The sequence below is a fragment of the Lissotriton vulgaris genome, chromosome 9 (genome assembly GCF_964263255.1).
Source record: "Lissotriton vulgaris chromosome 9, aLisVul1.2, whole genome shotgun sequence".
Taxonomy (NCBI): Eukaryota; Metazoa; Chordata; class Amphibia; order Caudata; family Salamandridae; genus Lissotriton; species Lissotriton vulgaris.
In genome coordinates this window covers 641370889-641384133 of record NC_141697.1, presented here as the reverse complement: position 1 = coordinate 641384133, position 13245 = coordinate 641370889, and the positions used below count along the sequence as shown (strand labels likewise).

Sequence of the window (13245 nt, the reverse complement as noted above, 5' to 3'; positions counted from 1 at the left end):
CCAAAACTAGAAATGCTAAAACCACAGATGCTTCCTGAAATGCAAAAAATGTTTCCGAAAAGGGCTTACTGATGTTTACATGGCACAGTTGCATTGTATTGCAGCGTTTATATAACCCTTACTACACCTACGTTGGGCGTTGTAGCGATTGCCTACATGAGATTCATGCTATACTGTGTAAGAATGTAGTTGGAACGATGTTGTCTGTTTTGATCTTGTATGGGAAGTGTTTTCACGTCGTGCATGATGACCACCTGAGAGTAGTAGTGTGTTGGATGATGAAGTATAAGTTGTAATATAGCCTTCTTTTCTCCTCACTTATTCTTTGAACCAACATGTTCACCTTTCCCTGGCTTTTCATATTGTTATCTCTGAAGTCATCCACAAGGAGAACTCTAGGATGCTCAAGGCATTACTGCACCCCTGTGACTATCCTGTGTGTGTGCACCTAGATTAAACTGATACTGCCTGTACTCTGTTGTGTATGAGGGAAATCCATAAGTATTGCCTGTTTTGTCAGTCTGTGTTTTAATAAAGCTCATAAAGACTCATCACTTGACGAAAGCTGAAACTATTGACTTTCATTACATATTTCCAGCATTTAGGATTTTCAATGTTCGTGTTGCAGAGGTGGTTAGCACTCCATATCCTGTTAGTCCTAAATAAATAAATGCCAGTTCCCCTTTCTCACAACTTGCCTCCTGCATTTTAAACTCCCCCAGTTTAAAAATCTAATGTATATTACTGATTTTTCTTCAGGCTAGAATCAAGAAGATTATGCAGACTGATGAAGAGATCGGAAAGGTGGCGGCAGCAGTTCCTGTTATAATCTGTATCCTTAAGCATTTCAGAACATATTTCAGAACATACAGTATGCTATTTCACAGGCCACCTAAAAAGCTCTGATAAATGAGGGTAGTCTTCAGAGTTTGAGTTTTTGTGCAATATGATGTAGCAACCTTTTTTGAGTTGTTGGTTTGTGAAAAGCAAGAGAGAAAGTTAGTTGCCTTCGTTTGGGTATAGGAAAGTCCCACAGTTTCGGCTCACTGCAAATAACAATTTCCATTCAGAGGAAAGCCATGCATGTCTCCGATGATATTTGCTGGAGTGGTAAGTTGATCTTTAATTTTAAGTATGTCACTATTACGATGACACAACTTAAGTTTTCACTGTGACATTGAAATAGATACACTACAGACCACAGGAGTGAATCATGCGAACCACATTACTGAAGCAGATACAGAAGTCTACTGCTACATCAATGCAAGCTTTATTTGCACAAAGAAATGTGTGCCCTGGGAAATGTTGCTGCATGTTTCAGTCAATTAGAACCAGTACAGTATACAGAGCAGCAGTGTATGTTTCCACACACACAACAGGAATAGAACAGGTCGCATTGGAGAGGGCTTCACTAACAGAATAGCTGCAGTAGTTCCTCTTCCGTAGTGAATTCAGATATTGACGGATGGCTCTGCTGGCAATATGAAGTAGTGCTGCATCGCAGATTTGCCGTGCAGTTCAGGATTCAAATAAGGCAATGTAAGTGTCAAATATTCCATTGAGTCGCTAACAATAAATTTGTGGGTAATTGTTGAAGTTTAAAATTTTAATCCGACTTTAGAAGCCGATGTTATCTTCTAAGAATGCACTTGCCACTAAAGTTGCAGCTCTGGACAACTTGTAACCTTTTTTTACGTCTCGCCTAAGACAATCTGTGTTCATGATAAGGCCATTAACCTCCTCCCACTTTCTGCCCATCTGTTTAATTGGCTCATGTTACTGTCCTTTGTAAATGGTGGCTTTTCATTGGTCAGTAGACTTAGTAGTCCTTCCTGAGTACCTCCTTTTCTCCTGTTTTAAACTCCCATAAGGACTGCTACTGTTGTGTGTGTTGTTTCTCATTATGTTGTATGTACAGTTGGTGAGCACCATTTTCTTGGTAACTTTTTCCTTGCTGCTGTTGCAGGCACAACTCTCCTGTAAAGGAGTTATCACGTATTTTCCTGGCTTAGTCAGGTGTCTGATCATTCTCTTTTAAACATGTCCCTCCCCTCTACACAGCTATGTACAGGGTATCTCTGTATGATTAGCTCTCGCCTAGCATTGCAGCGAATGCGCTGCTCCCTCTGCGCAATCTATTGTCGTCGGGTTGCTTTTCGAAGTGGGGTGGAAGCTCCACCCATGCTTTTGATTGGCGTGCGTCACAATTCATGCTGAACGCTCGTTTTTCATTGCAAGTGAGGCTTGTTTGTTCCCTCCCTGTCTCCTTTTCGGCTCGTCCACCCGGACTGGATATTTTGCTTGTGCACGGCACCAGTCAGTGCAGGCTCGAGCCGTGTCTCTCTCTCGCCTCTCAGTGAGTCAACATCTCTCCTGTGGCACCAGTCGGTGCATACACGTGGGTTGGCTTGCTCTTGACACACCGTGTGGCTTTGATTTGACCCAGGCTCCTGATGTTACACAGACTGGGTGTAGGGGGGGGGGGGGGGGAAGCTTGGGGGGGGGGGGTGTTTGCCGTAATGGAATCCCGCTCACAGCGAGGCCTTCGCAGTGAGAACTGCGCAAGTGAATGTGTGCTAAGCACTAACGTGCGTAGGTGCTTGATATGATGTTCCATGGCGCGCAAATGTTTGCGCGATGCTGCTGTTTGCAACCAGCAGCAGTGCTGTTGATTTGTGTGGAACAAAAGGTAATGATGTGTTTTCTGCTGATACTTGTGCCAGGGGAGGTGGTAATATTCTTCTGGCGACCCTGCTCTCCGGGGTCTCCCCTCAGCTTAACCGAGTGCTGTGGCTGAGCAGGGCCGTCGGTGTCACCACAGGGAGTGGTGGGAAGACGTCTGTGCGTCTTTCACACTTCCAGAAAATCCCCTTTCCATAACTTCTTTTGCGTTATAAAAGAAGTCATTCAAGCCAGCTCTTTTCTGCAGCCATGCTTGCATTTTGTTTATTTTTTAAAGCTTACTTGTGTAGGAATGCATTCCTTTCCGCTTTGGGGGCAGAGGGGCACAGACAGAAAGGGTCAGAGTATCTCTCCCGCCTTGGTGTTTTTTGTATTTTCCACCTCCTCTGGCGTCTTTCCATTAACAGGAGACTTCTCAAAAGTAGTTTGAGTCGTCCCAAATTGCATAATTTTTCTCTAAGACAGAAAATATTTGTTTTCTATGTTGTTTTCACTGCAACAGTCTTTTTTTGGCTGAGCCTGGGCAGCGCATCCGCTGCTCTGCGAGCCATGCTGTATTCAAGTATGTACTTGAAGCTTCGCCCACTCTCTGCCCATATTTTTCATTGGCTTGTGTCATTGTCCTTCGTAAATACTGTCTTCTGATTTGTTAATAGGCTTGTGAGTCCCTCCTTAGTACCGCCTTGCCTTCATTTGTAGCCTCGCATGAGGACTGGCCCTTTTACTTCTGTTATGCGGTTTGTCTTATTTAGTCTGTAAGCACTATTTTCTTTAATGCGTTTTTCCTACTACAGGCACAACATGCTTTCCTGCAAAATTAAGCACGTCATGTACGCTTTCACTTTCCAAGCAGCCTGGAACAATGGGTGCCGCTTCTTTGCAATTAAATAGGTCTCACATTAACAAGAGTTGGAGCTATTGGCATTAGTTATGTGTTAATTATCAAAACAGATACATAAAAGGCATTGTCATTTACAATGTCAGTAGCTTAAGCTCTCGCTAATGCGAGACCTGTTGCATTGCAAATGCTTGTTTTTTTAAGCAGCACTGTGGTACGCACATTTTTTTTTTTTTTTAAATGGCAGCCATGTGCCTTTCTTTTCTTCTGTGTGGCTGCCCAACTAGGTTTTTTTCCAATATTAATATTAAATGCTTTTTTAAGGAGCACTGCGTGCCGCATGTCCAACAATGGCGGCCACGCGGCTCTGTTTACTTTTGCGTGGCTCGCCCAACTCTTTTTAAAAATTTTTTTTTTTACCTTTATTTCTTTTTATTCTATGTATTTTTAGTTAGTGCGGATCTTCAACAATGACTGAACCCAAACCGGGAAAGTTGGAGCTGGGGGCTCCAGAAAAAGGTGCGGAAGGCACCCCTTGGAAAGGTGGCTGAGTTCCGGGACTGGCAAGCTCGGGCCCCTCCGCCCCCTGGTCTCCATGATCAAAGCCTCACTTGGTCTCCATTCAGCGATGTGCCTGCTTACTACTCAGTTCTATGTCTCATTCACTGGCAGGCCTTTCTCACTCTTACTTCTGTTCTAGGCAGGGCGTCAATCTCTCTGGAGCTTTTCTGCCCGATCCTCATTTGTCTCAGCGACGTGCTCGGCAGAAGAAGCCATGGTTTCGCTAAAAGCATGGTGGTTGGGGCAGTTTTTTTCCCTTACATGCAGAAGAAAATTGAAGCATTTTTCTTTTGTGTCTGGCAGGTCAGACAGCTAGCTGTTATGTTTTAGGAGGACAGATAATTCCTTAACTCTCTTTACAGACTGTATGTAAATGTAATGTAAATGTAATGTAAATGTATAGGCATTTATATAGCGCACTACTTACCCGGAGGGTCCCAAGGCGCTTCGACCGCTACGAAACCCTTCCTGGCTTCCCTGAGAGATGGTCCCTTAATGGGTATCTCCAGGGTGAGACCAGGCATCCCCGGCGGTCTGGTGGGGCCGTGATTTATTGCTGCATTTGTGCATCTGGGGAAGAGGGGTGACCTACATTTAATTCCTAGTTCTAAGTTAAAGCATTTTCATACATTATATTTAAGGATTAATGTTTTTACTTATGGTGAGTGAAAGAAGGATGTTTGGAAATTGTTTTATTTCCTAACCTTTTCTTGCATGTCTTTTTCGTTAGTGTTCATCAGGCAGTACATCAAAAATGCTTTCGACCTGCCATTTTAAAGCAAGTGAGACGATCTCACGTTTGGTTTCTCCTATTTTAAAAGCATGGTGGTCGAGGGCTGTATTTTCCTTAAATGCAGAAAATAGAAGCATTTTTCTTTCACGTTTGGCAGTTCAGATGGCCTGCTGTTTTGTTTTTGGAGGACACATAACTAACTACTTGCAGCCCGATTTATTGCTGCATTGGTAGACAAATCGTGGGAGGTGGGGTGACCTACATTTAATTCCTGGTTCTAGGTTAAGGTATTTTCATACGTTATATTTAAGGATTCATATTTTTACTTGCTGCTTCTTATGTTGCTGCCAGGAGTTTCAGTAGCAAAATAGTTTTCTGGTTCTACTGGGACCAACTTAATAAAAACAAGCATTTGCAATGCAATAGGTCTCGCATTAGGAAAGTTTGAGCTATTGGTATTGTAAATGACAAATTTTGTATTTGTGTTGGTTTTGAAAATAGCTAAATTAATAGCTTTGTCATTTACAATGCCAATAGTTTTAACTTTCGCAGATGTGACCCCTATAGCATTTGTAATGCAATATGTGTTGTATTTGCGTGACTTAGATGTATTGATATTACAAATAACAATGGCTTATTTTTTTAAAATAATTAATACTTAATAAAAGTTATTGTAGTTTATAATGGTAATAGCTTAAACTTTTGTAAATAACTTTTGTGAAGATTATGTTCAGTGTATTTTATTGTGATGAAAATCCAAGAACAGAAGTGAAATATTAACATCTTTTTGTGACATTTGTAATAACGCTTGAAACATTGAGAGAACATATTTGAACCAGTTGTTGTTGAATGGTTGCACAGGTTGATGCTGTGGTGGCGACGAGTGATGCTGTGGCGTTCAGTGATGATGTGGTAGTGCATAGTGATGTGGTGGTGCTGAGTGATGCTGTGGTGGTGCGATAGATAGAGGGAGGGCGATAGATAAAGGGAGGGCGATAGATAGAGGGAGGGCGATAGATAGAGGGAGGGCGATAGATAGATAGAGGGAGGGCGATAGATAGAGTGAGGGAGATAGATAGATAGATAGAGTGAGGGAGATAGATAGATAGAGTGAGGGAGAAAGATAGATAGAGTGAGGGAGATAGATAGAGTGAGGGCGATAGAGGTGTAGAGAGAGGTAGAGAGAGAGGGGGGTGTAGAGAGAGTGAGAGAGGGGGGTGTAGAGAGGGGGGTGTAGAGAGAGTGAGAGAGGGGGGTGTAGAGAGAGTGAGAGGGGGGTGTAGAGAGAGTGAGAGAGGGGGGTGTAGAGAGAGTGAGAGGGGGGTGTAGAGAGAGTGAGAGGGGGGTGTAGAGAGAGTGAGAGGGGGGGTGTAGAGAGAGTGAGAGGGGGGTGTAGAGAGAGTGAGAGGGGGGCTGTAGAGAGAGTGAGAGGGGGGCTGTAGAGAGAGTGAGAGGGGGGCTGTAGAGAGAGTGAGAGAGGGGGGTGTAGAGAGTGAGAGAGGGGGGTGTAGAGAGAGTGAGAGAGGGGGGTGTAGAGAGAGTGAGAGAGGGGGGTGTAGAGAGAGTGAGAGAGGGGGGTGTAGAGAGTGAGAGAGAGGGGGGTGTAGAGAGAGTGAGAGAGGGGTGTAGAGAGACAGAGAGAGAGGGGTGTAGAGAGACAGAGAGAGGGGTTTAGAGAGACAGAGAGAGGGGTGTAGAGAGAGTGAGAGAGAGGGGTGTAGAGAGAGTGAGAGGGGTGTAGAAAGAGTGAGTGAGAGAGAGCGAGAGAGGAGTGTAGAGAGAGTTAAGGAGGTCCTTTATCTGAGATGCCTTATTCATTGCACTTCCTTAACCTCATGCGCGCTAGCGTTATTCTGCTCGCACGCTGAGATTTTATGAAATGCACTTTACATGACGAGCTGGGCTCGGCATCAGCGTGCGAGGAGGCTACGCCATGACGAGCCCAGCTTGTCATGAGCGTGGAAGGGGTTAATTAACTATGCTGGGCCCCAAGTCACAAGAGCCTGTTCCGAACTTTTAAAATATAAAGTGTTATGGGAAAGAGAAAACACAGTAGCTCCCGTCTACGCCACCAACTAATCATTTCAAATGCATCAGCTGACATGAAAAAACACAAAACTCTAGCTTTGAAACCTATGCATACATATATTTTATAGCACAAGCACCGGTGCTGTCAAAGCGCAGGGTCTGAGGATAAGACTCTTTGGCAGTCCTAAGCATTAGTGCTTTCAGTGGGATGAAAATTTCACGAGCCCACAGAGAAGGGGGTGGCGTTAGCCTTTTATAGCGCAGGCGGAAATGCAACGAGGTATCATGATCTGCGCACAAGCTGTAGATACTGACTGTTCTCACTTTAATTTAAAAAATAAAAGGCTGGTAAAATGTCATCAGGCAAAGGTCAACTACAGGATACATAATAGAATATTTCCAATGGTGCATTAAAAAAACTTTTGCCTCATTGCCTAATAATTATATATTTTATTATTATACTAGCAGCCCGCCCCGGCGTTGCCCGGGGCAGAAGGGGGCTGGGGGCAGCATCGCAGCAGGAGAGGCGCAGCAGAGCGGCCGGGAGCAGCGGAGCGTAATTACAGTGTTTCCTTGCTCCGGTTTTGTTGGTCCTGGCCGCTTCTGCCCACGCTCGTGTCCGCTGTTTCCCCCGACGTCCCGACTTTGAGGAAAAGGCTTCCGAGCACTCCCTCCGCCCGTCCCTCGGTGCGCACCCGCGGCTCTTGTCCGCTGTTTCCCCCCGACGTCCCGACTTTGAGTAAAAGGCTTGCGAGCACTCATGGCCCCCGCCCGTCCCTCCACCCGTCCCTAGGTGTGCACCTGCGGCTGCTTCACTTACCTCAGCCACCGCTCCTCCCCGCGCTGCTGAGTTTACAGCTCCACTGCTCCTCCGCTTCTCGCCGCTCCTCACCGCTTGCCCGCCGCTCCTCCCCACCTGTCCGCAGCTCCTCCCCGCGCTCATGTCCGCCACTTTTCCTCTTGCTCCTGAAGGCCGCGCCTCCCCGCGCTCCCGGTGTCATCACGCACGTCGCGGCCGGCGGTATTTGCAAGGGACTACTTTTTTTTCATTCCTACATTTTTTAAAGAACTTATATATATTTTTTTTATATAGCCTATGTCCTTTTGCTTGCCCTGAGGTTTTCAAAGATGTCTTGGGTGTTTGTCAGCCTTTGAAGTCTGTGGCCGAGGCACAGACAAATGGTGGTGTACTTTTCGAGTTTACCTGGCTCAAAAGACACAGTTCTCTCTTTATAATAGTAGTATAGATAAGCTGACGCAGCTTGTGCTTTGCCCAGGAGTGAAAATCATTTGCTAAATTCCTGTTACACAAGCAGAAAAAAAACTAGGAAACAAATGCACACATACAAACAGCATATTTAATAAGTCTTATTTTAAATGATGGTGACTCTGGAAAAGTTAAGTTGTGTCTCTGTAGTGGTACGAGGGCCGGGTGAAATGTGAGCCTGTTATTGCAACAACATGGGGGCTTTGGCCTGCTCGCCGGACATGAAAGGGTGCCCGGAGACAGGCGCTTAATTACCCATGACAAAGGAAAGGCAGATGGCTGCGCGTGCACTCAAGCTTGTAGCCAGCAAGCAAAGGCTGGGTTGCACTTTTAAGATCCCCTTTTACTAAAAGTCGATCAAGCTCGTCCTAAAAAGCATGAGCCAGAGAATGAGGTTAAAGGAATTAGACAGAGGGAGAAAAAAACACAATAGCAAGAGGGAGAAATGAATACGTATTAGCAAGAGACCTCGAAGAAAAAAGCATGAGTCAGAGAAGAAAGTAAAATGTGAGCCAGAGAAAGACAGGAAATAAGTAACGAGGCATCTAGAAAAAAAAAAAGCTCTCGGCATTGCTGTGGCGGCGGAGTGCATTCCTTTCAAGTCTGATGCGGGGGAGCAGCAGCCTTTGAAGTCTGTGGCCGAGGCACAGACAAATGGTGGTGTGTGATGTGGCTGGCGATGATGTGCACGAGCATAGCTCACATGAACTGTACGCGATCCGCAGCTAGGTAGACTTTTCTTTTCCACTTACTATAATCTCGCCTATTTATCCCTGCGGGATAGAATAGGCGATACCTAAAAAAGAGCATTGAACGGTTGCCTTCTTCCTTGCCTGTTAAATATTGTTTTCTTTTTCCTACTTTTATTAAGAGACAAAATAAGCAGTTTTTTTCTTCATTATATATGTCTGCAGCTAGTTGCTTTACTTATACATTTTATGCTATTTTGTATGGGTTTCAAGGTGAAGCTTCTTTTAACCTGAAGTCCAATACGGGAGTAAATATACACTGCCTTGCTTTTTCCCTCACTCTCCTTCCTTGTGCATCATGCTGCTCTCCTCCTCACCCTCCTTCCTTGTGCCTCACGCTGCTCTTATCCTCACTGTACATTCTTGTACCTCCTGCTGCTCTTCTCCTCACTCTCCTTCCTTGTGCCTCCTGTTGCTCTCATCTTCACTCTCCTTCCTGTGCCTCACACTGCTCTTCTCCTCACACTCCGTCTTTGTGCCTCATGCTGTTCTTCTCTTCACTCTCCTTCCTTGTGCCTCATGCAGCTGTTTTCCTCTTCACTCTCCTTCCTTGTGACTCATGCTGCTCTTCACCTCCTGATTCTCCGTCCTTGTGCCTCACTCTGCTCTTCGCCGACTCATTCTCCGTCCTTGTACCTCACGCTGCTCTTCGACGACTCATTCTCCTTCCTTGTGCCTCACGCTACTCTACTCATCATCACTCTCCTTTCTTGTGCCTCAGGCTGCTCTTCTCCTCCTCACTCTCCTACCTTGTGCCTCACGCTGCTCTTCGCCTCCTCATTCTATGTCCTTGTGCCTCACGCTGCTCTTCGCCTTCTCATTCTGCGTCCTTGTGCCTCACGCTGCTCTTTGCCTCATCACTCTCCTTTCTTGTGCCTCAGGCTGCTCTTCTCCTCACTCTCCTTTCTTGTGCCTCAGGCTGCTCTTCTCCTCCTCACTCTCCTACCTTGTGCCTCACGCTGCTCTTCGCCTCCTTATTCTCAGTCCTTGTGCCTCACGCTGCTCTTCGCCTTTTCATTCTGTGTCCTTGTGCCTCACGCTGCTCTTTGCCTCATCACTCTCCTTCCTTGAGCTCATGCTGCTCTTCTCCTCTTCACTCTCCTTCCTGATGCCTAAGGCTGCTCTTTTCCTCTTCACTCTCCTTCTTGATGCCCCACGCTGCTTTTCTCTTTTTCACTCTCCGCCCTCATGCTGCTCTTCTCCTCACTTTCCTTCATCATGCCTCATGCTGCGCTCCTCCTCACTCTCCATCCTTGTGCCTCACGCTGCTCTTCTCCTCGCTCTCCTTCCTTGTACCTCCTGCGGCTCTTCTCACTCTCCTTCCTTGTGCATCATGCTGCTCTTCACCTCTGCACTCTCCTTCCTTAAACTTTATGCTGCTCCTCAAATAACAATTCCAATCCAACCCACATAATTTCACCACACACCACATACATACACTCCAGTACACATGGGTAAAACACATTGTCATTTATGACACCAATAGCTAAAAATCAAACAAATGCGTGACATATTGCATTTCCAATGCTTGGCTATTTCCTTTCATAGCAATTTTTTTAATTGGGGTTTTGCAGTAAGACAAGAAATTTTGGCCTACATATGTAGACAGTAAATGATAGGGTGCATGGCCTTGAAAAACAAGAACATAGAAAACCGGCACATTCATTCCAATCTCCCCCCCCCCCCCCCCCCCACTCCCCTCCATCCCGGAATGCCCCCATGGATCCCCACTGCAAGTACGTTTGTGGTTTATTGCATGTTCCCACATGTGGTATCAAACTATATATGTCCTTATCTCAGTCTCTAACTGGCTGTCAACGGTACTCACCGGGGCACGTGTAACGTTTTAATATTACTTTTGCTGTCTCTTTAATGATAGAGGTGCTTTAGGGTAGGTTAAAACAAGCAACCACTCTGGGTTATGATTTCCCAGCCATTTTAAGTGAAAGTATAATGTTGACATAAACGTATCGAAATTGTATCATTTGAGGGTGGTGGGGAGGAAGATTACATCAACCATCTTAACTTTGTATTTTGTGTAATAGAGGCAGCTCCCTATGAAACAAGGTGCTAATTACCGTTAATCATCGTAAGTGCATCCTCTGATCCTATGAAAATTATTTTTTAAAACTTTTGTCCATCCATTGTTTTGCTTTAATTTTTCGGAAGGTGTCCTCAGCCAGTTTGCAGTCTTTTTCTGTGCCTTTTATAAGTGGAAGCAAATCTAATTATATTCGACTTTATTATGGAACATGGTCTCCATTCCTCACAATAGCTCATGTAGAGGTTCAGAATAAGGATCCCCCATGTCTCGAAAGCAAACTTGGCATGTCTCTACTTGCAAACAGATATTTTTTCTGCGACCTGCACCGTGTCTCCCCCCCCCCCCCCCCCCCCTCAATTTTTTCTGACTCTAACCACCCTGATGGTGTAGTTAAGGGCAGCTGACAGATCTTACAGCACCATGTTAGGTCCCCCCCTTTGAGTAATTATGCGACCGACCTTCCATGTCCCTAATCAGCAGGGAGACTGGTTGCCATTGGCTATGCACTGCAAATCTTTTTAGAAAGCCCCGGCTGTGTCGTGTTGCCAGTTATTTTCTCTTTCATAAGGATTTAAAAATTGGCTCATACTCTTTAGGATTTAATTTATGGGCTTCTTAAGCACAGTATCTCTAATGCAGGCTTCTTCCAGATGTCAGGCCTATGAACTGACAAACGATTTATTGACCATCAATTATGCAAGGGGCAAAAACCTTACCATTGGCAATGATCTTAAACAGAAGGGGAACGCCTTCACATGTGGTGTGATTTACGTTAATAATAGACATAATTGCACTGAAGGCAAAGTTGTGTTTATCCATTTGTATTGGTAGTTTCATACCATTTTCTAGGCTGTCAGTATCTCTTACTTCTTTAAAACATTGATAATTTATTGAGACATATTAATTTTCCTAACTATCCCTCTATAGTCATAAGTCATGCACATTTTATTTTGTTTTTGGGGGTGCATCATCAAACCCTAGGACGTCCCCTCTTTAAAGAACATATTACACAGTCTGAGCGCTTTGGCATGGAAGAGAAATACCAATGTAGCCGCAACTCTAATAGAGACCAAAGCTTTCCTGCTTTTAGATAAGCGCCCAGTACCTACATCTTCCATGGTTAAATGGGTGCATTTGTAATGGTCTGAGCACTCACAAAAATGTCATATCAGTTGTTTAATTCAAATATTCTCCAGGAAATGTAATACACTTTTGAACTTAATGAGAAACTCTCACAACTGATCTCTATGGCCGACGTCTGGAAAAAAAACATTTCTCCCTAATCTTGAAGAAATTGTATTATGTGCCATCCAGGGTCACGGAGGAGGAGGGAGCAGAAAGGACTGCGGAGGAGGGAGGGTTGTTGGGGAAAAAACAAAAAATTTCACCCTTTACCTGTTTCAATGGCTCCCTCACTATCTCACTTTATAACAATGGTACTGTCTTGATCCAAGCTAAAGACACCTGTCTCTCTCAATTTGACCACCTCTTCCTCTCCCTACTCCCCACCCCTGTGACTGGGATCTCCCTTGATTCTTCATCTAGCTCCACCCATTACTCCCCTGACCCCCCTATACCCAATTAGGCCGCTCCCCCAGAAGGCACAGGCTGACCCTCAACCCCCCCCTGTTCCCTCCTCTCCCATTCCTCCCCCACCCATTGTGCCCCCCCAACACGTCTGCCATACCTCTAGCTAATACTCTCTTCTTCCACTCTGCACCATCCCGGTATTCCAGTTTTGCCTCCTCCCCCCCTACCCGCCACCCCCTATTTAGTCTTCCTCTCCTACAACCTATTCCCCAAGCTAACTTTACATACATTTCCCATATTCCCTTGTCTTCTTCTCTACCCGCTCCCCCACTCGCCTTGTACCCAGAATTCTTCACTAACCCCTTGCATCTCTCTTCATCCCCCCATTCCTCCAGTAATGATGCCAATCCAATCCAATCCAAAAGTTCTTTATTTCGGCCCTCAAGGCCATAAAAGATGCAGTAAAACACATTAAAATCATCCATTCATAAAATTCAGATTAACAATAAAAGCATTTGCAAGGAAAGCTCATTAAAAACAATAATTACATTCTATAAATGAATAAAAAAAAAAAGTCAACATACTCTGCACTAATGTTTCACCTTCCAGTTAATTCTTGGCTTTGCAGTATTTTTTTTCTAGTGATCCACATAGCAAGTAGGAACATGGAAAGTGCAAAAACAATGCAATTTAATGTGCTCGTTTTTAGGATTCTGAACGAATGTAAACAGTTTCTGAAACCTAAATCCCTACACAGTGGTACCAGCCAATACCTCCTTGGTCTGCTATAAGCGGGGCAAAAAAAAGTACATG

At 44.9% G+C, this 13245-nt stretch overlaps 1 protein-coding gene across 1 annotated transcript in view; it reads left to right on the top strand.

The window, feature by feature from the left end:
* DRAP1 (DR1 associated protein 1) overlaps positions 1 to 13245 on the top strand; it is a 206665-nt gene that overhangs the window by 53466 nt on the left and 139954 nt on the right. The window contains exon 2 of the mRNA XM_086938304.1: positions 760 to 832. Coding sequence (XP_086794430.1) covers positions 760 to 832 — 73 coding nt within the window. The remainder of the gene's footprint in view (positions 1 to 759; positions 833 to 13245) is intronic.